The sequence below is a fragment of the Taeniopygia guttata genome, chromosome 13 (genome assembly GCF_048771995.1).
Source record: "Taeniopygia guttata chromosome 13, bTaeGut7.mat, whole genome shotgun sequence".
NCBI lineage: Eukaryota > Metazoa > Chordata > Aves > Passeriformes > Estrildidae > Taeniopygia > Taeniopygia guttata.
The window spans coordinates 6,408,967-6,436,147 of record NC_133038.1 but is presented as its reverse complement, the minus strand read 5'-3'; the positions used below and the strand labels follow the sequence as shown (position 1 = coordinate 6,436,147).

Genomic DNA, 27,181 nt, shown 5'->3' with positions numbered 1-27,181 from the left:
CAAATTAAGTATTTTACTCATTGCCTTTACTGCTAACATTTTATTTGCTTTTTTCAGTGCTAGCAAGCAGAAGGGCGATATTTTCATGGACTTGACTATCATGATAAGCCCAAAATCTCATTACTAAAAGTGTAATGCCTGGTTAAAAGCCCATCATTTTATCATTTGAACTTGGAATTGCACTCCAGTTTGCACTGTGCTACATTTATTTGCACAGAATTTTGTCTATCTGCAGTTCTTCATTCCTGACCTTACTGCCCTGAATTACTTTTGCTTTATTACTCAGCTGTTCCAGAGAAAAACTTCCAGAGAACTTATTTGTCAATTGGTCAGAAAAAAATAAAACAGTCAGAAGGAGTGAAATATATTTCTTGAAGCTGATGTCCCATTTCTTTGGGAAGGAAGTGGTTTTGGCAACAAAACATTTGCAACAACTTCCTCTAAGGCTGTCTTTGCAAACAGAAAATACAAAGCTGGGGGAAGAGAGGGGTCTTCAGGCAGAAGGCAGGAGCATGGCAAATGAGGGATTAAGCAAACGTACCTGAGGACAAAGTCTGAGGGGAGACTATGCCAAATGTTTAGGGGTGTAAAAGCACAGACTTTGTTCCTGCCACTCAGGACCCTGGAACAGAACTGGGCCTTAAGAGTTCCAGGGAATGGCAAAGAAAAGAGAATATTGAAATTTCTGGTGCTAGGACCATGTTGAATGTCTTGGAAGGGGAAAGGTGAAAAGGAAAGCCTTTTTAGGGTTTACTGCCCTCTCACTAAATACTTCCCAATGTCCTGTGTAAATCTCCCTGGTCAGCTTGGAATCATCCCCATGAGCTTGGAGTGATCTCCCTGTGTCCTGTCAGTCGCTACCAGGGAGGAGAGATCCCTGTCCATGTCCCCTCCTCAGGAAGCTGCAGAGAGCTCTGAGCTCCTCTCAGCCCCCTTTTCTCCAGTCCTGGATTCCTCAGCTGCCCCTCACAGGATGTTCATTCCAGTCCCTGCCACCTGCTCAGCTGGCCTCATCTGAGCACGTTCACAGAATTATTGGGTTGGAAGAAACCTTAAAGATCATCGAGTCCAACCCAACCCTAACACCTCAACTAAACCCTGGCACCCAGTGCCACACTCTGTCTCTCTTTAAACACATCCAGGGAAGGTGACTCCACCACCTCCCCGGGCAGACCATTCCAGAACTTCATCATTCTTTACATAGAAAACTTTTTCCTAATATCCATCCTATATTTCCCTTGAGGCTGTGTCCTCTGGTTCTGTCATTCCAGCACCTGAATGTCCTTAAATTGTGTGACCCAGAACGGCCCAGAGTGCCCCAGGTGGGGCTGCACAGCACTGAGCACAGCAGCAGATCCCCTCTTTGGGCAGTTCCTATCCGGAAGCGTAGGAGAGAAACACTTGCAGCATGTAAAATCTGGAAATGGAGAAATGAGACTTCAGTGGGAGTCACTCAGACTCTGGAAAGGATAAGGTCTGGTTTCCTCTTCTTCCACTTGCTGTGCTGCTGTCCCTGTCAGCCAGAATGTCCCATTTTGTGCTGTTTCACTGGATGGTGATACAGATCTTTATAGGTGAGTCTTCACCTGCTTTTTGTTTGCTCAGGAAACTAATGTTGTTTTCAAATGAAAACCAGCAACACTTGTTTTGTGAAAACAAAACAGTGAAAAAGATCATAACTGTATATAGAACTTCAAAAATTTTCTTATTTATGAGCTAATACTGTTTGAACTTTGTGGTTTTTTCACTTTTAAAAATGTGTGCTGTTTCCTCTGTGTTAGTTCCCTTATTCTCTTTCTTCCCTTGCAGAGCTCCTGAAGGATGAGAATGGCTTTTTGTTACCTGCTCTTTAACTCAGCTCCGTGCTGAGAATGTGTTATTTTGAGGTTCAATAGCCAGTTAAATGCTTCTTTTCTGTTTATCTGTCATATCCTCTGCAATCTCATCTGTAAAGAAGCTTCAGTGAGGAAAAAAATAAAAAGGATCGATAGGGCAAAGATTCCAAATATCTTCTGCAAAGTAGGAAAATTATTCCAGGAATAGATCAAGGGTAAAAAAAAATCTTATCAAACATCTGTCCTGACTGGAGGATGAATGTTTTTGTCCATCCAGTGACCAGTTTGTGGGAGAGAAGACAAGTACAAGAGCAACTGTGGGAATAACTGCTTAGTACCAGTTGCCCCAAGGGTCGGTTGTAGAGAGACTGTACATAAATATGAGTACAACTGTATGATCTGACCAATTATTAATACCCCTTTCTATGTTGGATGGGATATTAAACATGTGGAGACGATTTCTCTCTCATTAATGAAGGGCCCAAGAGTGACAAACCTCACAGATTTCAGTGGGAACACCCAGGCAGAGCCTTGGGTCAAATCTGGATGCCTGCAAGGCTGGGGCCATGGAGAGGGGCAGGATTCTCCTCACAGTAAGAGCAGGGTCTCAGGACCTGCTCTTACTGAAATTAAGGTCTCTTAATTTCAAAGACATGTTAATTCCCTCCTATTTACTATTTCCTTTGGAAAAATCAGTCTCTAGAAGAGGCTGTACCTGAAAAGTTATTTAAGTTATTTAATCCTTATTAAATAAGGATTCATGCTGTTGAATCCAGGCTGCTGCAGTGCAGGGAGATGCTGGCAACATCAGCTTCACAGAAATTGAAAGAGGATTTGAAACTGCAAAACCTGTAACTTTCTAACAAGAATACTAGAGGGAAACTGAACTGGAGATACTCTAATGCCTTGTGTCTTTCCTCTTCTTTCAAATGATTTACTTAGTTATTTATTTACTAAGTTAAGGACTCTGCTTATTTCAAAGAGAAGAGCCGGCAAATTTTCATTTGTTAAAGGATTGTTTAATGATGCTGCTTTTGTGCTGTGCAGAAATGGGCTGAAATAGCAGAAGATGAGCCCATGTCTCCTCAAGAAGCAGTGACCTGAATTCTAGCAACAGTTTTAGCTGGCTTTCCACACATCTTTGGTGGACCATCTTAAAAATATGTGTTAACCTGCTCATGACTAACTCCTTGCTCTCACAGAAATACTTGCAAGGTCAACTGCATGTCTGGTTCTGTCTCCATAGAGAGAAGCTGTTTTCTCTGCTTTGCTGTTTCAAGGCAAATGAATCTTCCCTTTCCAGGGGCCAAAGCCACCATCTTGCAAAGCCTTATCCTGCATTCAGGAATTTAGTTTCTGGCATATCCTGCCATCATTTCTCTGCAGAAGCTCCTGCCCTTCAGGCCATACTGCCTGTTGTTTTGTCCGCCTCTATTCTTTCAGCATTTGGAGCTGTGGAAACCTGAATGGGTTGTCTTCTCTTGCCAGTGGGATAAGCAATGACGGATCTGAAATGTCATCCCAATAACAAGTCACGAGGCAGCCTGCCACAGACTAAAGCCTCACCTAGGGAATAGTCCATTAAGGAGAAAACAAAAGAGACATGGACACAGTTGGAAGCATCTGTTTGCTACCTGGGAGTCATGCCAAAAAGGAAAGGCATTCAAACAGCTGGCAAAATAGAAATGTTTGGCAAACCAGGGCTGAAGCTGGTGATAATAGCAGAGCAGCAAGTCTTCTTTGGGGTGAGCAAGCTGGCCATGAGACATCAGATCTGCAGGGCTGGAGGACAGGTCTGGGTGCTCCCCCAGGTCCCTCAGTTCCTGCTCCACAGCGTGTAAATGATAACATGGGGACAAAGGAAAGGTAGGAGGACTGACACAGATCAGGTGAATGTAAACCAGGAAAGATTTGTTCCTGTCTAGGAACTTTTTTGTGTAATGCCTTTTGTGAAGAAATCTGTTTTAGGGCAATCTAGGAACATCATAAACACTTAAGAGGGAATAATAGATTGCAAAGATTCAGACCAGATGCCAAGGTGGGTATTGACTTTAAACACCAAACTAAGCTGGTCACAAAGAATAAGAGGACAAGGAAAGTTTGTATGTACTCTTTTTAAAATCAGTATAACACCAACAACTAAATTTTCTCTGTAGACAGAGTTCCACAAGGTGAGTGGGATTAGTTGGCAATGCTTGCTCAGTGCACTTTCTGAGAACAGGTTCCTACAGACAGATCCCACTGCTCTGCCAGTTTAATTAGGCCCTAATTTCACACATGAATAGGTATTTTGGACCCTGTTTTTGAGACTGTCAGTGAAAGGCAGCTGTGACAGCATTTCCTTTTCAAAGGAGGTGGTGGTGGGCTGAGAAAACCAGATGTCTTTCACAACAGGGTTCTGAATAACTTTCAAACAGCCTCCTAGGAGAGGAGATGGGATCAGAGTTCTCAAATTCCATTTGCAGAGGTCCAGTTTGCGCTTGGGCTGCCAGTGACAGACCGCAGCTTTGCTCACCACATATCTGCTGTATTTTATGAGCTCCCCTCCAGCATCTGGCCAGGACCAGAGCAAGGAGCAAAGCAAAGCCTGAGAGGTGCTGGCTGTTGCCTGTAGTGCCTCGGGGCACGGGCTGCAGGAGAAGTCTTGGGGCTCAGCAGCTGTGGCCTGCTCGTAGGCAGGAGTGTTTGCTCACACCTTGTGCTGTGTAGGCAGTGTCACCACCAGAGAGTGACAGAATTCCTCCCCTCTCCTCTCCCTGACAGCACACACGGTGTCTGAAACCGTTGTTAGAGGGACGATAGGACAGCCTGTGACACTGCCCTGCTCCTACCGGGTGGCGCGGCCCAAGGACATCTCCGACATGTGCTGGGGCAGAGGCCCCTGCCCGAATTCAAAGTGCAGGGACAAAATCTTGCACACCAGTGGCAGCCGGGTGATGTCCAGAGCATCCTGGAGGTACAGCCTGCTCGGGAGCGTTGCCACTGGAGATGTGTCCCTGACGATCGGCGCGGCCAAGGCGGAGGATGCGGGTGTGTACTGCTGCCGCGTGGAGATCCCCGGCCTCTTCAACGACATCAAGAGGAACATACGGCTGGAGGTGGCCAGAGGTGGGGCTGGGGACCTTGGGGACACGGCCAGCAGGGTGGTGAAAATTGGAGTCTATGTACACTTTTTTGGCCAAAGGTGTTTTCCCCAAATTACTTGTTATTCCCAAATTCCTCGTTTTTCAAGGGAGATCTGCAACCAGTTTCCAATTTGAGTCACAGTCAATATGCAGTTTAGATTAAAAAAAAAAACCCTAAGTTTTACGCATTTTTGCCTTTCAGATGGATAGTGCATTTCTCGTTGTGTAGCTTGGCTTGACTTTTTAAAAGATGATGGAATTAAAAAGGGATTTATAATTTAAAGAACACTTGGAATGAAATTCAGTTTTTCATTTGAGGTTCACCCCAACACTGAAGACTTTTGTTTCATCTATATTACAAGGAAACACATTAGGATGATCCACCCTTAAGGGTGCTTCCTTCCCCTTAAGGGTGGGTCCTCAACATCCACATACTTGGAAATTTTGTCTCAGAGTATTGAAGGGCTTCTTCCCCTTCCTATTATCTTTCTGAGCTGCAGGATAAAGCAAAGTCTTGCACAGAAATAAAAGAGATGATACCCACCCTCCCCAAAGAAGAAAAACAATTTTTTCTGGTTTTTACAGAGCGCAATTGGTGTTCACAGCACATTTGTTTGTCTTTTTTAAACAATACAACAGAGGGTGAGAGGGTGAAAAACGCTGCAATTGCTTGTCTTGCCTCTGAGGCTGAGGGCAACAGGCCATGAAAAAAGAACCAGTTGCAAAGATTAACAAGATTGTAGCTGAAAAACAGAGCTGTTTTATTTATTGTATTTTTATGAGGACATTGAAAAGCAAAATAACTACGTTTTCAAACTTTGGGGTTCTACCACAGAAGGTTCTGGCCCTCCCTTTTCTACAAGACGGTCAAGGAGGGGTGTTTCAGACTGATAAAAGAAAAGCAAATCTATAAATCTGTGAATTTCTCAGACTGGTCATGCTTTCAGCTAATTAAAATAGTAACTCTCCCACCTTCATTTTCAGTATTTTAGCAGCCAGATAATTTTTATTCAGTTCTGCATTGGCTTCTCTCAGGGTTGGTTGTGAACGCTTTGACCTGGCTTTTCCCTTGGCTGTGTTTTTTCCATGCAGCCTCTCTAGTGAGCACCACCGCCACCACCACCACCACCACCACCACGACCACCGAACCTCCTGTTTTCTCCAAACATTTTACAGAAACAACTTCTGCTCCTCAAGCAACCTCTGATCTCCAGCCAGCACCAGAGACTACAGTCCTGCTGGCAACCAGCACCCTTCCACCAGAAACCATGGCCTCCGAGTCTCCAGCAGTAACTGCAGGGGAGACCTCTGCTCCCTCAACAATTGCTGGGACAGAATATATTTTTCCTGTGACTATGGTGGAAACAAGTTCTCCCCCAGATTTTCCAACTGCTTCCCAAGCAGCTGATGTGACAACTGAAGATGACATGTTCTACTCCACACTCCCTGGAAGAACAGAGGGTAACCAGCACCAATCCTTTCCTTTTTCTGTGTAGCAGAGATGGTCTGTGATAGCCTGGCTGGCATCATAGAGATTCTCCACCACTTATATTTATATCTGGGAAGTTCTCTCTGAGATGCCTATGGGTGTATTTCAGGGGTTTAGGCAAACACAAGTCAGATGTAGATGATGCTAAACTGGGGTCAACAGCCAAGGCAGTAGAGGGTCAGGCTTCCTACAGAGGAGCTTTAACATGGAGAAATAATGTGGCAGAAAACTCATGAAGTAAAACAGAAATAAATGTGAAGCCCAGCACCTGAAGTAGAGTAAGAGAGATCCACTTTACTGCTCTATTTTTTTTTTTTTTTTTTTTGGGGGGGGGGGGGTGGGGGGGGAAGACAATTGAAATTGCCTGGTGAAAAGTTTAGTTTAGAGTATGTTCTGCTTGAGAAATAGTGATAATTCAAAACATGTTTAAAACAGAGTATTGACATTCTCATTTCATATGAAGGCTGCTGCTGTTATTAGTGATCAGAGTGATCTGTTGTCAAACCATTTGTAGGTTTCTACTTCATCTACATTACTGACTTCATTTCCATAGATTGATGTCTGCACAGATTTGAATGCCATGTGGTGATCCTTCTAATTAATGATCTTTATAAGCATTACTTTTTACTTTGTTTCAGTGACTGCTGAATTCCCAGGTACACTTCCAAGTGCAGAGGAAACCAGCACCTCTGTCCTGATGGAAGAGAGGACAGTTGTGGGTGAGTAGGAGAACATTACAAGGTCAGAAGTTGATTGTTCAGAGAAATTAAAAAGTTGGCATCAACAAAACTGTTGAATATTCTTAAAAGTGCACCAACCACGTACTGGTGCTTATTCATTGCAGCTGGCAGTATCCAGGGTCCACACAGAAATAGTTTGAAATCACAGCTGAGAAAAACATGTTTTATACCTCCAAAGGAAGTTGGTTCTGAATAACTCATGACTGTCAGATATTTTGGGTCTGAGAGAAGTCAAAACCCAAACTTTTCAACATGGCAGAATTATCAGATATCTGATTTGTCATCACTACGAGTTCATTGAGATTTCCAAAATCTTTCCCAAGTGTTGTGCCCTCAACAGAGAACTTAATGCTAAAATTCCAGGATGACATGTTGCATCTGGACTCTTAGTTCCAGTAAGCGCCATGAATCTCTCAATTTTTAGACCCACAGTATTTTGAGTTTTTCAGGTCTGCTTTTGATAGACCTAAAGACTTACAGCAGAGTGTTGCTTGATGCCTCTGGAGAGGGCTCACAGAAGAGACTAAACTGGTCTCTTGAACATTTGTGAGGGTTTCTCACTCCAGCCTCACATGTCCCTCTTCTGGGGTGATGGATAATGCCTGGATTTTGTCATTGTAAATATCAAGTTTTAAAAAGGGTCTTAGCTCCAGGATTCTTGAGGTAGCTTGAGTTGTGACAGTGATCTGCAAAGAGCCACCACAACAGCAGCAACAGCAGAAGATGTACCCTGCTGGTGTGAGTCACTCCCACCCGTGCAAAACCTTGTGTTGAACTGTTACAAGGTGTGAAAATGCTGCGGCACAATTTGCTGGTGTCTGGTGAGAGCCGTAAGCCAAGTCCAGTTCTTGGCTCTGTTTCATTCACTCTGTGAAATAATGCCCTAAATGCACCCAGCTCAGGCTTGCTGTAAGGGAAGGGAAGGCTGATTTGTTGCTGAACATTGCATTGATGTTAGAACAGCAGGAGAGAAAGCCAGGGTAAGAGCCCTCCATCTCCAAGAGCAATTTTTGGCAGATAGGTTGGGGTGCCTGGGGTGGATAGCTCCTCAAGCAACCTGTGATCTAATGGCTCTGATTTAATGTCTCTTCTCTCTTCACTTGCTTTCCCCCCGCTACAACCCTGCCAGCACCAGCCGTACTTCAGACCCCAAAAATATCCTTGCTCTTTCAAGTATCAAAGTGCTTGGTCCCACCAGCCAGGCTGCACATGTTGCCAACTTTGACTTGTTGGACCTGCATTGTCACTGTTACATCTGCATTTCTTGTGGATTTGGGGTGGTTCTGAAGTACAGAGCTCTGAGAGAGTGGAGTGTCATAAAACAGGCAAATGACAAAATGCAATGTTCACACATCCCCAGGATTTTTAGTTCTTTTTAGTGTTTTATTACCTGTATTTGTTTAGCTGCAGTTCTTATTAGTCATAATCTCTTTTCTACTCCTGTGCAAATTTCTGCTTACACTGGCATGAGCTACCCATGTCCTGTCCATGTTTTTGATAAAATACAAGCACATGGGATGTGGAGACACATCAACACAGCTCTCACAGGGGGCTGGTCAGAACAGAGATATTTGGGGAAAATTAGGTTATTAATGAGATAACATACTCTGAAAAGTATAAAAAAGAATTAAAAGAAAAATAGCAATAGGATTATTTATTGGAGAGACACTATTTACAAGAATACGTAGTGACAGGAGAAGGGGGAACGGCTTCGAACTGACCAAGGGTAGGTTTAGATTGAATATTAGGAAAAAAATTCTTCCCTGTGAGGGTGGGGAGGTCCTGGCACAGGGTGCCCAGAGAAGCTGTGGCTGCCCCATGCCTGGAGGTGTCCAAGGCCAGCCTGGATGGGACTTGGAGCAACCTGAGATAGTGAAGGTGTCCTTGGGTTTTCCTCTTTCTTGGTGAAGGCTGAGGTTTCCCACGGCTTCCTCAGCCACCAGGAAGGAAACTGATCCTTCTCTTTTGGTTGCAAAGTGCTTTTGCCCTTCTCATTCCCTGAGAGTTCATTACTCCTTGACTGAAGCAGTGACAGCCACTGCAGCCCTCGCTCCTTCAGGTGATTGTGCCAGTAATAATTTCAATCTCTTTCATTTTCAGAGGTTTCGGTAAATAGAGATGGCAATGCTGGGGAATATGAAGACAGAGGAGATAAGGTAAAACCTCCTGTAAGTTTCAAGAGTGTTTGAGTAGAAATCAGGACAGCAGGACACGCTAGTGATTTCCAGTGTATTCCTACTACAGAGACAGCTTTTGCAAACAGTGGTTTGAACTTTTATTTAGAAGCTCGGGAACCACCTGTTCCTCTTTTCAGTGGATAGAGACAAAGCCTGAGCATTCCATCTGACTTGGACACCTCAGAAAAATCTGATCCCCTGGCATCCCTGTGAGAGAGGGGAGGTAACAGCCTCGGGGTAAAAGGCAAGTTAGGAGGGTGTTACACCTCCCCGTCTCTAAAAGGAGGATGGGGGTGACTGAGCTCCAACTTCTACTTTGGGCACATTATTGAGAAGTTCATGTTAAATGGGATTAATCTGGTTTCAGTATTATAGAATAAGGTTTATTAAATACTGAAAGGGTAATTAATTTTGTTTATCATGATCAACTCAATGTGTCTTCTCAGAGCTTTGTACAGGCAAGCTCAGAACAGCATTGCAAACTGCAGCCCTGAGCACCAGTGCAGCCCCTCCTGTGTAAATAGCTCTGAAGGAAATGTGCTTCCAAAGCCTTTTCAGTCTCTCTCTTGTCCCTTGCAGTTTCCCAGCTCTGCCATTCTCATTGCCTGTGTCATAGTGGGGTCCATCCTTTTCATACTGATGCTCTTGGTTTGGAAACGTGAGTATCCTGAAGTGAAATGATTCTAATGCTGGGCTGTGCACAACCTCCTGAGTCCCTGGCTGTTCTGGGGGCTCTGCCATGGTCCTGGTGCTAGTGCTGTGTTCATTTCATGGGGGTTGCTGTCCTTACTGTCAGGGAGGATGAGCTGGTGGGGATGCAGTAGGAGGCAGCCTGCGCAGAGAACCTGTTCCCTCACTTCTTGCAGGGTTGGCTCATCCTGTTGGCTCTCTCTTTATGCTTAAGTGGCTGCATATGTTCTTGGAAATGCTACCAAAAGACACTGGTGAAACTGAAATCAGGATGGGATCCTTTCTTTCCTGCTTAGCCCACAGAAATATTGCAACTTGCTGTCATTGCTTCTGAGCTCGTTTGACAGATAAGTTGGAATTATAGATTTTGTTTTGCCATTGTAACATTAATATTATTTTGCTTCCAGGTAAACATACAAAGAAGTTTATAGTAAAAAGGTAATCCATTTTGTAACTTCCTGTTAAAAGTTCCAGTGTAATTTTTCTTAGAGACAGGAAGGTATATTGGCCACTGATTGTAATGGGTACAGTATTGGCTTGTGATGTTGATTACCAAAGTTGTATCGGGAGGAAACTTCAGGTAACTTCACTCCAGAAATTCAATAGTGGTTCCTGGATGCTGCTTCTGTGTAGAAATGAACAGAAACCCTGAGCAATGGAGAAATTAAGCTACTGTTACTGCAGTGTAGTGACTATAGCTTAAGGAAGTGCTTAATCTGCTTTTATTTTTGATTGATACCAGGACATGATACCTTGTGCAAATGTAATTGATAAATTCATATCTTCTGGCTTCTCTTGAAGAAAAAAAATTTCTGTGGGTAAACCACAGGGGAGTGCAGTAAAGCATCACCCCTTTTCCAAAGACCAATAATTTTTCAAAGGTAGCTGGTCCCTCACTGCTTGCTCTATGTGGGAGACAGGGATTGGGGAGAGACTCTTTTCTGAATCCCATTTTGGTTACCCTACAGCTGCCATTACAGGGTTCAAACAGCCCTTCCCTATCCATGAGAAGAATGCAAGCCAGGTAAATACCTCCCTGCTGTAAAAAGTAGGAGTTATTTCATTCCAGTCCTTGGGCTCAGTAGTTTCAGCTTTCTATTTCCATGGGAATTTGCTGATGTTACAAACCAAAAAGAATGCTCTGAAGCAGCAATGTCCTTTTGTCCCCTCCTTAGTGATCTGTGCTTCTCACTGCAGTGCTGGACCACCAGAAGAGACTGACAAAGTTTTCAGTGGTGCTGAAGGAGAAAACAACATTTTTTCCTTGTGAAGAGCTCCTACATCATCTGCACATGGGAAATAAACAGGGCCTGTTCCATGCTGCACTGAGAGATACTTGTGAGCCCTCAAAATATCAGTGGGTATAAAACAAAGGCCAAAGCTTCAACTATGAAAATTTAAAATCTTTGTGCAAATTTTCCCATATGACCCTTAAAACTCGCTGCATAAAGAAGCTTATTTGAGAAGAGGCTTTATGCATTATTCATGGATGCTTCTGGCATCTGCCTTCTTACTAGCATCATGTTGCACAATTGAATTTGCTTTTCTCCATTTTTACTAATGCTCTTCCTTGAATACAACTTGTACTCTGAGGAACAGAAGAGATCACATGGAAGGTTGCCTATCTTCAAATTGCCATAAAGAAAGAAAAGGAATCATAAAGTATAGTTTTTAATGCTTTTATGTAATCAATAAGAAAATTAAGCAACAAGAACGCTGTGATTTTAAATCAAAAATGCAGATTACTTAAGGGGTATCACTACTGCCTGTGATTCAGCATGTTTGAATAACCCTTGGAGAATATGTTAATAAACTCTGTAATTTGTTGCTGGCAATTGGACTTTTTATGCCACATCCTAAGGCATTTCAACAGGAGTTAGGTATTTCCCAGGTGTGGAAATGACTGGTGTGCTGTCTCAGCTCTCCAAAGAAATACTGCAGCATTTGCAGGGGTGGGAGAATGTCCAGAAGACAAACCTAGAGGGAAATATCTCTACCCTGCCCCCACAAACCCCATAATTTCTAAATCTGTTAAGAGGGATTGTCCATGGAGGCTGGGGGATCATCGATGGGATACACTGCAGAGCTTTGGTGTAATTCCCTGGGGTCCTCACCCATTCTGCTGCTTTGGGAGTGACTTTGGGAGAAGATCCCAATCCATGACAGGGTTTGTTCTCTCCAGTGCCAGCCATGGCATCTCTGGGCAGCAACAGCCTGAAGTAAGAGCACAGTGTGGGAACAGCACCGGATAAGAAGCCAGCAGGGTCTGGCAGCTCTGGATTTCCCCTCTGGCTGTGCTCAGGGCTGTGCTGAGACTCTTGAGGCTCTCCCAGTGAGCTGGGCAGGCAGGGGAGGTTCCTCTTTGGGGTCCCTCTGGGTCTCGGGAGTTCAGAGCCCTGTCCTCACCCCGCTCTGGTGCAGGCACAAAGAGTCCCCAGACAGAACGTGGCCTGTGGGCTCCCAGGCTGGGTTTGCTCAGCCCAGACTCTGTCTGTCCCACACCAGTGACTGTGGCTGTCACCACCCCACCACAGAGCACAGGGACCCGGCATCTCTCACTTCTAGACATGAATCCCACACAAACCTGTGAGGAATAAAAGGAAACAAGCAAAAAAGAAAATCCCAAACAGTTTTGATGTACTCCTTTGAAAAACACAAACTTTTCTTTTTGCCTGTTTTCCCCCCACCCAATTAAACCTGCTAATTCAGTCAACAACATCTCTATTGCAGCTTCCAATTGGCAGAGTTGGGCCAATCCTTTTGCTCTTCCTAATTAGCTCTTCACTAATGACTTCATTACAGCAGAGCTAGCTCTCACTTGGGAAGGTTCTAGCACATTTGTTGTGGTGCTGGCTGGACTTAAAAGCCCTGGTTTTGGGGAGTTGCACAAGGGGAGAAGAGATGGGAGCCAAAAAAAGTGAGTTTGATCTGATCAGCCATGTGGAAATGCAGCCCTGAGAAGCTGCAGGGAAGCTGTAAGTGTAACTTATGCCACTGAGCATTCTTATTTGTCTTTGTATTCAGCCCAGTTATTGAGGCAGAGCCTTGGGTTTAGAACAGCAATTGGAGGCAAGGATTTGGGGAGGGTTACATTTAAATGAAAATTCATTGAAGTTATTTGTGAGGACTGGGGCTGTCAGTGTGTTCAGGGGGAGGTTAAAATGAGCCTTTTAAATGTAGCTGGAGGAAATGCTGCTTTCCAAAAGCATCAGAAGCCCCAGAATGCAGTCTCTGGATCTAGTGGAGAAAAGATGGATGAAAGCAGCAAGTCTTTAGAAAGAAAAGGCTGTGGGAGAGGATGTCATTGGCATCTGGAAATGTTGGCCTTTACTTTTAGGACTTTTATCTTGGAAGACAAAAAGAATACACTTAAGATAAAGCACTGTAGCCAAAAAACCCTCTGGTAACAGATGAAAGCAATACAGAGGGCAGAGGAGCAAAGCCATTTGCTTTAAAACCACCCTGCATTTCCCCAAAGCTCCATTCCCTCCATCCTGCCTCCCACCACCTCTCAAACTGCCAAGCACCACGAGCTGAAATTACCCCGGTCTGAGGCCTCCCCCAGCACTTGGAGCTGCTGGAGTTATCTCAGCATTTATGGACTTGCACAGGGAGCCTGTGGCAGAGCAAAGCAGGTTTTAATTTGTTTAGAGTCCATGTCAAGTCTAAATGTTGTTATATCTGGAGAGTCTGGCTGAGCTCTGTGGAGCAAGGCTGTTAATTAATGAAGGATTTCATTTCTGGTTCAAGCAATAATTTTTACTGGTCCCCAGTACTTTGTGGACAATTGTCTGTATCAAAATGACCGATTAAAAGGGTAAAGGAGGTCTGAGGTGAGGAGATAATGACTGAACTGCCAGATTAGTATGGAGGAGGTACAGAAAAGCAATTAAAAAGGGAGATTTGAATATTTTGGGATATGGGATTGACTAATGAGGAAACAGGAGGAAATACTGAAAAAAAAAAAAGGCAAGTGCTGAGTTATGAATACAAATCCTTTAGAGAGAAACCAGAGGAATGAATTAAATATCATTTTGAGATTAATAAGAGACCTCTCTTAATAGACTTTATTGGAGCTGACTGTTCTCGTGGTCCCTTTCCATCTCAGCAGCACATTTCATTATGTTTCCAGGTTTGTTTCTTAGCCTTAATGTGCTTTTCCAGGCATTTTTTAAGGTTAATATAAATAAATCTCTTGGTTTCAAAGGTGAAATGTAATTGGGGCTTAAGAAAGAGCAAGCAGAAGGGAAGAATGTGGCTGAGTACATAGGAAATTAGAAATAAGAATAAATAGCGTCATGGGACTTGGGGAAAGAACAGAGATAACCACACAGTGTGAGATGAATGCATGAAAAAGTGGAAAATTTTAGCCTGGAAATGGGACGTGCTGCCACAGACATGACAGCAGATGGCAAAATTGAGCTGCAAAGACTGAGGAGAGAAACATCTGAAGGATGTTTCTCTGAGGAAAGATGAGAAGAGGCTGTAAAGGTGATGCAGATTTGCTGATGGCAGGCAGAATCAACGCAGCCTCCTCCAGTGATGATGGAGGTCCCAGCCAGGAGCTCATGGCTCCAGGGAAAGCTTTCAGCACGCTTGGCCTGGGCTCTGCTCATGCCAAGTCTAGCAGCACAGTTCCCTGCCAGTCTCAGTAACACTCTGGTTTTCTCGTGCTCCTGAGGCCATGGTGACCACGCAATTCTTGGTTTCCCCTCCCCGCTGCCATAACCCAGCTGGGAGCAGTGTGGTTTTGGTTTCCCTTGCTAATTTAAAACGCAAACCCCAAGACTCAGCAACTCCTGCAATCACACAGTGGAAGCAGTGACCTGGGAAAGGAAATGTCAGCCCTAAACAAACCCACAGCTCGCCCCAGCCTGTACTCCCTCCTGCCATCCAGCAGGACGGGGGTCTTGGCAAGGAGCCCTCCAAGGAATCACTTTGGAGAGTGAGAGGGGCTGAGAGGAGCACTGAGATTGGAGTGGGGCTGCCCACAGAGAAGCTTCATTCCTCACTCTGTAGTGCCGGAACCCCGGCCTGGCTCAGGGGCTGCGTGTGGTGGAAAAGTCTCTCCTCCAACCCGTGCTCCCAGAGAAAACTCAGCAGCCTCTTGTAGTTCGGTCTCAAGGCAGTTTATTGTAAGCTATCTAAAAGATTTTCTTCTCTGGCTACTGTGGTTTGCTCAGCAGCTCAGGCAGAGGCACACACACACCCTGACATCCTCTCTGACTTCCATCTTCTTCTTCTCTTTCCCCTCCCAGGGCTGCTGCTGTCTTTTATATGGTAAATTACATTATACATATTTACAGTTTTTCCCCAATACCTACTACCTATATTAAATGGTGCTCTTCTATTCTAAACCAACCCATGAGTGCCAACATCATCAAGAACATGGAGGTAAGGAAGAAGAAAGAGGAGGAATAGGACCGGCCTACATTCCTCCATCTTAAAACTTCTGACCCCCGTGTACAAAGTAAAAACCCCCCTGTACAGGTGTTAAATACTAAAAAATTCTTCCCTCTACTTTGTGACTACTTCTACTATAATATCTAAACATTTGTGACTTCTTGTTCTACCTGCAAAGTTGGTAAATCATTCCATGGTTCAAACCCAAAATCACAGCTGTTTCCAGCTGCCTGCCAAGGTCTCAAATGCTTCTGACCTGGACCTGTAACCTCCAAACATGTCTGAGGGACATTTTGAGTTCCAACACTGTAGTGCAGAGCCACAGAATCAATGAGGTTGGAAAAGACCTCCGAGATCATCGAGTCTAACCCATGACTGGTCCCCACCTTGTCACCCAGACCAGAGCACTGAGCTCCTTGAACACCTCCAGGGATGAGGACTCCACCACTTCTCTGGGCAGCCCTTCCAATGCCCAACAGTGCTTTCAGTGGAGAAATTCTTCCTGAATTCCAACCTGAAGTTTCCCTGATGCAGCTGGATATAATTTCTTGTCCTGTTGCTGGTTTCCTGGGAGCAGAGCCTGATCCCCACCTGGCCACAACCTCCTTCCAGGGAGCTGCTGAGGGCAAAAAGGTCTCTCCTGAGTCTGCTTTTCTCCAGGATAAAAGCTTCAGCTCCCTCAGCCTCTCCTCACAGGACTTCTTTTCTAACCTCAGCTAAAGAGCTCCAAGTAGTTTGAAACTGAGACAGAAAGGATCATGAGGACACTGGGAAGAGAGGCAAATTGAAGTGTGCAAATACCAATGGAAGTATTGGGAAAGGAGGTGTAAGGAAGTTATTTCTGGTAAAAGTTCATTGCCTTTCTTTAGTCTTTCAAGCACTGACCCTTCTCCAAGAGGAAGGGAAATCTACCACTTCCCAAAATATCTTTTTTTTTTTTTTTTAATTCTGTAGAAGAAAAGAAGCTCAATATTCGCTGACTATTTCAAAATGCAACTTCTTTGTTTAACTATCTAGAAAAAAAGGAAAATTAAGTGAGGGTGTGTTTTGGGTGTTTTTTGAGGGGGTTGGTATTTTTTAATACCTAGGAGAAGAGGTGTATGGTAGGTAATCCAAACTAGGTAATAAATCCTTTCTATAATTACATTTTCTAAAGCAGAGTATACTAAGGCCTGACTCTCTTATTTCATATACATATTCTGTAGTTCTACTGATGTAAGTGAACACTGAATCCTGGAAGGTAACCCTTTTTCATGCTTAAATGCACATCTAATGAAGATTCATGGCTTCAAAGGTGTTCTCAAACACCAGAGCTGGTGTCATCCTTAACTAAGCCATTCAGTAGTTAATAAACATCACACAATCATCTGCATATTTAATGCAGGGCAAAGAAATTTATGGAGAAATCTCTAGCTTTTAATCCAGGGATGAATCATTTATGGGATTTTGGGTTATTCACTTTGTGCTGAATTAAGTTGTCTCTTTTCTCCAAGCGAGCCCCCAGTGTGGGCTGTGCCACGGGCTGGGCTGCACAGTGATGGATGGTGCTGGGATGAATTATTTATTGGCCATTTTAGATCACTTGCCCAGCAGTGAACTAAGCCAGTTAATTTTAAATCTGTTCATCTCCATTCCTAAGTGCACAAAAAGGTTTCCATGTACATGTAATCCATCTCCCTCCCTTCCTCCCCCTCCTTCCAGTGCACCAATGAATTACTTGTGTGGTCTGGGATGCAAACTGTCCCTTAGGGGGTGTGGTGACAGTGTCCTGGCATGGGGGACTGTTCGTCCAAGCTGGCTCTGGTTCTTCAGCTCTCACTTGTGTCCTCCTGTAACAGCTGTGGAAGGGAAATGGTTGTGATTCCTTAGCTTGTTGTGCATGTGTACAATCTTCTTTAGTCCAGAGGGGCTGTGCAGAGAATGTGTCAATGCACTCAGGGTGGGGAGGGAAACTCCTGGAGGCTATAATGATCAAGCATTGATTTTTTTAAATTTTGTTTTTTAATTTGTCTTTTTTTTTAATGATTTTAAGTTTTATTTCTACCTTCAGGCCTCAGCCAATGCTGGGGCAGAGCCCTTTCCCAGGGCTTTCCTGTTAGCTCTGCTTCAAGGACAAGGGACATTCAGTCCCTCAGTGGAGCAGAGAGTCAATGCTGCTTTTGAATTCTGCTTGGTGTTTTTATGCCCTTGGTCCATTATCTAATGGGGAATATGATGAGGTAATTATGGAAATACACAAATTGCAACCTCATGAATACCAAAGAAAGTCGTGATGATCCATGCTAAAAGAATGCATAAAAATGCAAATCATGTGTAAATGGGGAGCAGTAAATCTTGTTAGTATTAATAACTTGGAGCATTTAATTGCATCAGGTCTTGATGAATTCTAACCAAAGCTGTCTGAAGAGATGGGTTTAGGACTCTCACCCTGTGAACTGTGTACCATGAGGTACAGGGAGCTGTGCCTTGGATCCTCTGGTGGATCCACCTTGGGCTCCCTCTGTCATCACTGCTTGGCTGGTTCTTTTGTGGGCTAACAAAGGGATTGGGATTTATCTTCAGGCTGTTCTCTGGTTTTTGTCATATCACACTGTATCTTGTCTTGGTTTGTGGGAGGTGCTCCTGATGCCTTTTCAGGCTACCTAAAAACAGAGGCCAGAAAATGTAAGGGAGTAAAAAGCAGTCATATTTATTGAAGGGTCTTCAGGTACATTAAGGGCAGATGAAGCCCCCCAGGGGCTACACCCAAAAATGGATAATGGGTGACTGGTTTTCACACACTTTTATAAGTTTGGTCCATTTGCATATTGGGGGTTAATATTCCAATTACAGTTTTAGGTAATGAAGTCATTTACCCCAAGTTTTCTCCCCCCAGCTCACTTTTGTTTATATTTCTTGGGGCCTTGAGACAGTGAGGTGTCCTTGATTTTCAGGCCTAGAGAGGAATTGTTTTGTCTGACCAAAATGGGAAAACAGCAGCTAACAGTGCATATGGAGTCCAGAGCTATACATTAAAGAATTACATGATTAAAAATATATGAATAATATACACGCTAAAACCCTAGCACATCACTCCTAGCAGCATCCTGGGGAAGAAAGGGAGAAGAAATTCCATCTTTGTTGAGATTTTTGGCATTTTTTGTGCTGCTGTTGTGATAAATATGGCCAGGTGTGAGTTAGGAGTGTGCAGGGTGAAGATTCCACCTGGAAACACTCACTGAAGCTTTCCCAAGTCATTAACAAACTCTTCCTTAAACTTTGCCTAGTGCCTGGGTGTTTGGTAGAGTTCCTATTTATCAGCTCTTCCTTCCTGTTTACTTCATTCATCCCCTGTCTATAGCTGAGTTATTCTGCCCTAATCAAAGATCCTGGATGGCACCTCCATACATGAACCCTGCAGCTTCATAAAACCTGATGAAGGAGAGAGTAATATTCCAAGAGAAAACGAGAAAAGGTCATGATTTATTGCTAATAAACAGCTCCCTGGATTTTATTGTCTTTGCTGTGTAGAAGCCTGGAGATCTAGATTGGGCTTTATAATTCACATTGAAATTCAATGTATCACATGTCTCCTGTAAAGCCACATTTTTGAATGATACTCAAACCCTATTAAACAGGTACTCATTAAACCACAACACCCTATAAATTCTTCCTGAGTTCTGTTGACAGTACACATCAAACATGAACTGTTAAGTGCTTTTCATTTTCCTGGTATTGGGCTATCATAATGCATCACATGACAAAATAATGTGTTTACATGACAGATTTAATGCTTGATCTGCTGCATGAAATGCTTCAGAGCACCAGAAGACAAAAATGTAACATTATACTTCCAAGTGTCTATTAATTCTTAACTAATAATAGATTACAGTGAGATGCTGACAGAAATGGATGAGAGAGGCACCTGCACATGGGAGGAATTCATGAGGATCAGTGACGTGGCAATGAATACTAAATGCAGACATCATAGCTAGAGTGAAAACCCAGCATTTCTGGCTTGGCAAGAGACTCACTGCTGCTCCACGGGTCTGGGTTTCCTCTTTTGGGTCCTGACAGCCCGCACAGGCTTGTAGTGAAGGTCAGGTTGGATTTACTTTTGCTTTTCCCTCCTAAATGGTGCCAGCAAGGAGTCCCAGCTGGTTCCTGGGAACTGGCCAGACATGTGAGCAGGACTGGAACTGAGCCCCAGCTCTGGGGACATGAGGATGCCCTACCAGTCCTTTGTGTCACCCTCCTGTCCCTCCTAACCCTGGCAGCAGCCTGGCTTTGCCTAGCCCCGTGTATTTCCTTGTGAATTGTTGGCATCTGTGGTATTGAAGATTCCGAGGTTGTAGAAAGTCTCTGTCTTTCTGCCCCACTGCCAAAGAAGAAGCCATAATTCATCTGTGCTGGTTTCAGGGTTGTTTATTCTGTTTATCTCTAACATGTTCTGCTGCCCTGCCGCAGCTCTGTCCTGCAGGGCAGCGTGTGGGGCTCTGCCCTCAGTGGGATGGTACAAACATTAAATACCAGAAACTACCTGTGCTGGATTTACAATAATGTGCCAATATCTGTCACCTACGTTGAACAGTGTGTCCCCAGCCTGAACCAACAGAAAAATGCCAACACTGCAGTGAAACATGGAGGACATAAGAAGGAGGAAAAGGACAAGGCACACCCAATTTCCTCCACCTTGTCCCCTTTGAACCCCTAATCTAGAAACCTAAAATTTTACTTTTGCACCCGTGCCACACTTAATTATTACTTAAATCAAACACTTGGAGCTATTAATTCATCCTGTAAGATTGAAAACTCTTTTCCATGGACAGAGATCACAGCCAGTGTCTCTGGGGAGTTCCTGATCCCCTGCCAGTGTCTCAGACCTTCCAAGGCAGCCAGAGGGAAGCCCTGGATTGCCACAGTGAATTGTGAGCCTGTGCCTGGCCTGACAGCTGAGGGGGCACCGTGGGATGGCTCTGGGGACCTGGCAGATCCACAGCAAGCCTCTGCATGGACATTTTGTAGGGATCAGGGGTTCACTGAGGTCCAAGGGCAATCACAAATCCTCCTGGGGCTGGGAGAGACAGACACAAATCAGCCCTTGCTCACAAACTGCCTCCCACTAGCAAAAGAAAGTAACCAAGTTTCAGGTTTATTCCAGCCAAAAGACTCTCGTCTCTTTTGCTCTTCTGCTCCATCCCTGCACCTCCCGTGCTGACCTGTGTTACCTGCCCATGGCCCTGGGCACGTGGCTCCCACCCCCATCCTGCACATCCCAGCCCCACAACACCTCCAAAGCATCTGCTTTGGACCCCAAGATGTGCTTTTCTCCCACATGAATCCACTGTTGTGTTTAGAGCAATGATTCCATGCTTGGTTTTGAGCATCACTTCCTACTCACCCTCAATGCAGAGCGCAGACAAGTCTCAAGTCGTTCTGTGCAAAATTGTTTTGTTTTTTCCTCTTGTAAACCTCTATGTAAACCATTTTTACTTTTGCTGCTTGTTGTTTTCATCAAGAAGGGTTGTTAATTCTGGAGTTTCTTTATGAGGAGTTGTACCTCCACAAGCCTCATTTCTCCACAGTGCCACCTCCTTCCCTCCGCACAACTCTTCTGTAATTCACGACATCGTTGACTTCCAGCCTTGGCAGAAAACTGCCAGAATTTGGAATTTCAAGAGTGATATCCAGCCACTCCACAAGTTTAGAGTATGAGGGCAGCTGTGTCCATTAATCTTTTAAAAGAACCCAAATCTCTGGTTTTTATTGCAAGTGGGAGCTAGGAAGGAATTGCTATGTGGGAAAACAATGCTGTAATGATGACATACAATCAAAGGGAGGGTAATAAACCTGCTATTCCTCCCTGCTTAGTGGGGGAGTTGGCTGGGGAGCAGGAGCTGAGGCTTGTTTTAACTACAGACAGCTCTCTCTTTTCAGTTTTTATAGCTTTCTCAATCACTTTGCTCATCTGCTGCTGGAGGCTTTTATTTGCTGATAAGGGCTGTTAAGCAGTTGGAAAGCCAGACCAATGAAGTTATATAAAATGCAGCAAAGGGTTTGTGCCAGGTTAGAGATAAGATGATGGAGGAGGGAGGGAGATGGGAGATGGGAAATGTCCTAAGAAAGGGACAAAACACAGTAAAACAGCGAGAGACACAGTTCACTGCAGTTTGTCACTCTTTTAGGAGGGGGCATATATACATATTTAGGTGTAGACATACTCCCACTTCTATCTATCCCTGCTCCTTGTGCTGATGGGACAATGGGTTCCTCTTTCTTAGTATTTTTCCTCTTTTTCTGAGAAGTTGCTGGAGCCTCCTTTAACAAGACAATGAATAATAAATGTTGATATGCAATGGGAGCAGTGCTGAGGTTGCTTTGCCCCAGTCCAGTGGTCTGAAGCAGCACCTTTTAGTGAGGAAATGACCAGTTAAACCCCTGGAATTCTTGGAGGCACATTAAAAGCCTCTTCCCAAGTGACTTTGTAGTACATTTCCTTATTTGGAAGCAATCAATGATGGAAATGGAAAAATGACCAGATTTTAACACTGGAATTTTTTCTTTGAACAAGAAGAAAAGGCTGTGTCTCTGCAAGCCTGAATGCAGGGAATAATGTTGGGCTACATCCACGGTGAATCTGGCTTTTTTGGTTTGGGTTTAAAAGTTTATATAGGGTTGGTTTTGTTGTTGTTGTTTTGGGTTTTTGTTTTGTTTGTTTGTTTGTTTTCAGAGGGAACAGTGATTCTGGGACTGCTTTGTTCTGCTTTCTCAGCCATTATTTCTTTATTCCAATTTCCCCCTTTATGAGAGAATTAAAAATTAATCTGGAATGTCAGGTCTGGAAGGTCATGTACTCTTTCTCTCTCTATAAAGAAACTGATACAAATTTAGAATTCCAAAAATGGAACCAACAAAACCCAAAACAAAAAACCTCTTCCCCATATCCAGCTACTATCTTTCAGGTCCCTCCTGCAAATTGCTAACATAGTTCAGTTGACTTGTGGTCACTTTTAACAGTTTATCAAATTTTCTGATTTTTAAAAAGTTCCTAATTTTCTCACTTTGTGTCCCCAGAGTGGAAGATGCTCTTTAAATCCTGTATTTCTCACCAACCTGTTCACAGCATCAGTTATTGCAGTGTAACAACACCTATTTTTCAAACAAATTCCTGGAAAAGCAGGCATCCTTTTAAAATATCAACTCCATTTTGGTCCTGACCTGAAAAATGAGGAGTTTCAGGTTTTACTAAAGCATTTCAGTTCTCTTTTGCTCTTTCTTTTTGCTCTGAAGCAAATTGGAAACATTCTGCGGTCCCTTCTTGGCTCACCTCTCGCAGATTGCGTATGATAGGTAGGTAGGTTGGTGCCTTTCTACCTCCTACTTTTATTTTTGAGAAATTTCCATCTAACCCCAAGGAAATATGAAGTCAAAACTGATGACTCTGTCTGGAAAAAGTCCACTGAGATGTGACAGCTCCTCTTCCCCGGAGCAGAGCAGCAGCGTGAGCACCTTGGGAGAAATGCCGCTGACTGCAACAAACCATTCACTTCATTTTCCTTTCCCTCCTTGGAAGCAGTTTGTTCATAGCCCTCTGCAGTCAGGAGCTTGAGAAAATAGTTTAAAAAGCTCTAGGAAAGGATTTACTCTTTGCATGAGTTGACAGTCTGCAATCTTCAGTGCAGAGCAGTTAATTGAAAACCAGGGAAGGAAAGGCTGTTAAAAGGTATCATGTGAATCTTGGCTCAAGGCAGTAAAGCCCAGCTTTCAAGTTAGTTTTCATCCCTGTTTTTCTTCTTGAAAGATGTGCAAGTTCAAGGAGCAGAGATTTCAGAGAGTTTGGATGGCCATAAAGCTGCTGGGTGATGATGGAGCCTCTGCTGCTGCAGAGCGGAGCGAGTGGGAAGCCTGGTGGGGCTTTGACCAAATGCCTCTTGGAGGAGCTGAATTCCTCCATTTCTACAAATGTATTCCCACCTTGCTACTGCCCCTCTCTTCCCTAGCAGCCTGGATTTTGTGTCCAGCACACTGGGGTATGGTCTCAGCAGAGCAGGTTGGTGTCCTCACCCCCTGGTTCTGCCCACCTCACCCACGGTGGTTGCTGCACTCACTCTTTCCAGGTTTACACATCTACTTCATAATTTGGAAAATCACTTTCCAAGCTGTGCTCTGTTAACTGTGTGTAATATTGGCACTGGATATGGTCTGAATGTCACTGAGGAAAGGTGGTATGAGTCCTTTTAGAAAGTATGTAGCCAGTGAGTCTGCCCACACACTTGCTGGCATGAGCAGTGTGTTCCCTTTTCTACCCTCTGCAGGAAGGATTTGAGATCTCCTTGGCTGATGTTACATTTTCTGATGCAGATGCATTAAAAATGGATTAATTTTTTTTTTTTTTTTTTTTTTTTTTTTTTTTTTATCAGGCTCCACTACTTTCCTGCTGGGGCTATTTATGTAGAACTAGATTTAAACGTCTCCTATTTCATTATAAATTGTATTGACCTGGTAAAATCCATGAAGTTTTCAGCAAAGTCTGTTCCATTTGGAAACAAGATATAAATCTCCTGACTTCAGAGAAGCTTTTCTAAAGAGCTCTCATTTGAGGCACAAGTGGGGTCAAGGCAAGGGAAAAATTGAGATCTAAAGTTTACTGTGCTTTCTCCTCATACCAAAATCTACCACATCAAATCCACTCAACCCCCAGTAAGTTTTACTTCTTGCCACTTGTGGTTGTGGGTTAATAAAATCTATGCTCTTAACAGAGTGCCAGCTGCCATCCTCCAGCTGCAGCACCTCTGAACCCCAGAGACCCAGAAATGAGGATGCAGCTGGTCCTCACCTGCAAGGGGCTCAGCCAGGGCTCCCAGGGTGATGTCACACCTCACGACGGAGTTTCCCACAAAATGTAATTGCTGCAGCTTTCTTTTAATACATTGCTAGAAAGAGAAGTGCTGAGGGCAAAATCGCTTCTTAATAATGAGTTACAGTGTGTGCTTATGCATTGGAAACCAGGAATTCATTTCTAACCTTCTGGGAGAGTCTAAAGCCACTTTTCCCAACAGAGGGGCTGAGCTGGTGGCTGCTCTGGAGCAGGAATGCTTTCCTGGGTTCTACTGGTGGCAGACAGAGACATTACTGCCAAAATGGGTGTGCGCCAGTGAAAGAGGCACCTGGGCTCTGGGCTTGTCCCCCAATTGCTTTGCATTTTTCTTTCAGCCAAATTCACAAGGTTTTGGAGCAGGAGCAAAGCCCTAATCATTTCCTGTGGCTGTTTCAGCAAGCAGCTTGTGCCCCCATAAATCCCCTGCCCCTTTTGCCTCTCAGGAGTCTTGCAGGGGATCATTTCTGCGGCTTGTCATCTTTGGCTGGATCATTTCCAAGAAAATCACTAATCCCTGTGCAGTGCCCCTCTTCCAGGCCCTTCACTCCAGGATCTGGATGCACTCCAGTAGCCAAGCACCTCTGCTCAGCCCCAGGAACTGCTGTGCCTGAATTTCAGATGCAGGAGGTACTTTTATCTAGCCCTGAATGTATGCACAGAGGAATAAATTGATGAACTGATTAAAGATTTATAGTTCTTAGAGCACATAGCTGTCTTTTGGGGAAAATCCTGGATCAGAAATCCATCTCTGTCCTCACTAATCCACGTATTATTCTCTCTCATTACTTTCTATTGATTCATTTTCATTTCATGTTGCAGCACTGGGTCACCAGTGTGTTTCTGTTATCACAATACATTATATAGCTGTCTCCTGACTCTGGTATTTGGTGGCATCTGTTAGCATGGTTGACTCTTCCCTATCTATTCATTTAATGATAGTACTTTAATTTTTTCTATTAATAATACCAACATGATCAACTAGCTGGTCATATGCTGACTGAATCCTAAGTAAACTCTTTTGTGCCTCCTCTTTCCTTTGCATTTTATTACCTGCAAAACGTTGTCAGGAATTTTTTGTCTTCTCTGAGTTTCCAAGTGATGCAGCCCCCACCATTTCAGGTGACATCCCATGGGAAAAACAGAAAGCAGGGAGCTCTCCTGTGCTCTCAAATTGCTCTAGGCTGCCATTCAGCCACTGAGGTGAAGTACAAGGGATATTCAGGGAGCTTTACAGGAGAATATGCACCCAGACTGGCACACAGACCCAATGTAGTAGGCTCAGACTTCTGCCTGTTCTCTCTTTTCATCTATTTTTGCCCAAACATTTCATTCCAGGGTTTTCCCTCCCTTTAAGAAAGGGAGGATGGGAACTAATTTTTTTATTAGGCGTTTTTGGTGTTACTTTAATGCAAGTAGAAATCCTATTTGCTTCCCAAAGCCCACCACATCCCACAGACTTGTCTCTAAGACTATGAGAGCAAACCAGCAGGTCGTTCTTGCTGTCTAGTGAGGAACACCAGCAAACAGCAGGACCAGTGCTGGGCTCTGCCCAGCTGGGCACTGGGATCAGCTGGAATTGCTGTCAGGCATGGATGCAGAGGTGTGATAGGTTCCTCAGCTGCCCCTGGCACAGCCCTTGTCTTTCCCAAAGCCTGCTCCTCATCTTCCTGGGCATGACCCGCTTGCCATGATGGGATTTTAATGTTTTAAAACGTCAGAAAAAGTGCATCAGCCCCACTGGTGGAGGAACCTTTTTTGGATGTTCTCAGGCTTGTCCAAGTGATGCTGCAGGGCACTGCAGAGCACTTCTGTTTGGTTTCAAATCTGCTTCTAACAGCTGGGCTGGACCCTCCCCAGCTCAGAGCAGAGCAAGCACAGCACAGCAGCCCTCTGAGCAGGCTGCTTCTCTCTCTCAGTGCTTCCCTTCAGGGTGTCTCTCATCCTGGCCCTTCCTGAAACACACAGCAGAGGTGTCACAGCCCCTTCTTGGGATTTCTCATCACTTTGCTGAGCTGCCTGAGCATCACTCTCCATCAGTTAGAAAATCTCTTCTTTTCCCTAAATTGCAGCCATTCCTCTCCCTTCCTCTGGATTCACAGTAAGAATAACTCCAAAAGGCAGATGGGCTGTGCTGTGTAACTCCTTCCTTGCTTAGCCAGCACACCCTGTTTCATGAGACTTGAGGACATGGCAACAGCTTAATTCCAGGACTTCAGTAAAACAGCTGTGCCAAAAACTGCCCCATCCCCTGCAGGATGGAACACAGCAGGGTTTTGGGGAGGCTTGGCTGCTGGAACTCAGAAACATCTCTGTGGCTTTCCTACAGCTGCTAATGTGAACACAAGTCTTGCAGACAAGTCCACTCAAGTCTTTTTATGAAGAGTAAAACCCATTATATTTTTATTTTATTTTTTATTTTCTGCCTTCTCAAACATATGTAGTTTCTCATTGTGCCTTTCTCCACCCAGCACCAATGTTCCTTCCCTTGGAAAACACCCATTCCCAATACTGACTGGCTTTGACTTTTTCTTGCTAAACAAATTTGATCTTTAAGATGTCCCATTGACTCTTAAATCCTAATTTGTTTTGTACTTCTCCTTTTCAGCTCGTTCCCCTTTTAAATCTGCTTTTTAAAAAAGCCATTGGCACCAGAGTGGAGCCAGCATCCTGGGTTTCTCTCCCCAGTGGCACAAGTGGAACTAAAACTCACCTTCCTCCTCCTGCTTGGCCCTGTGTGATTGAGCTGGATGTGTCCAGGCTCTGTAGTTCAAGTACTTCCCGTGATAGAAAATCTATCAGGCACTAATGGAAGATGTTCCTGTAGTTAATTACTCCCTTTGGTTTGTAGAAAAATAATAATTAGAA

At 44.2% G+C, this 27,181-nt stretch overlaps 1 protein-coding gene across 9 annotated transcripts; it reads left to right on the top strand.

Annotated features, from left to right (window-relative positions):
- Positions 1-1,414: 1,414 nt before the first annotated feature.
- On the top strand, positions 1,415-11,891 carry LOC101233188 (uncharacterized). 9 transcript variants are annotated; one of them, XM_072935258.1, is made up of 9 exons: positions 1,459-1,574; positions 4,599-4,943; positions 6,053-6,421; positions 7,088-7,168; positions 9,290-9,357; positions 9,946-10,024; positions 10,464-10,494; positions 11,025-11,080; positions 11,254-11,388. In XM_072935258.1, exons 1-8 carry the CDS (start codon positions 1,526-1,528, stop codon positions 11,062-11,064), a joined length of 1,062 nt encoding a protein of 353 aa, XP_072791359.1. In that variant the 5' UTR covers positions 1,459-1,525; the 3' UTR covers positions 11,065-11,080; positions 11,254-11,388. The 9 variants fall into 9 exon arrangements, with proteins under 9 accessions (XP_072791358.1, XP_072791359.1, XP_072791357.1 ...); XM_072935260.1 differs by having other exon boundaries at positions 1,460-1,574; positions 9,290-9,345; XM_072935256.1 differs by lacking the exon at positions 11,025-11,080 and having other exon boundaries at positions 11,232-11,411.
- The last annotated feature ends 15,290 nt before the right edge of the window (positions 11,892-27,181 follow it).

Bases quoted from the DNA above. Each gene is read 5' to 3' on its own strand.
- LOC101233188 (XM_072935257.1), top strand. From the start codon at position 1,526: ATGTCCCATTTTGTGCTGTTTCACTGGATGGTGATACAGATCTTTATA. The intron at 6,422-7,087 runs GTAACCAGCACC...ACTTTGTTTCAG, and splicing joins ACTCCCTGGAAGAACAGAGG to TGACTGCTGAATTCCCAGGT. The intron at 9,358-9,945 runs GTAAGTTTCAAG...TGTCCCTTGCAG, and splicing joins GAGATAAGGTAAAACCTCCT to TTTCCCAGCTCTGCCATTCT.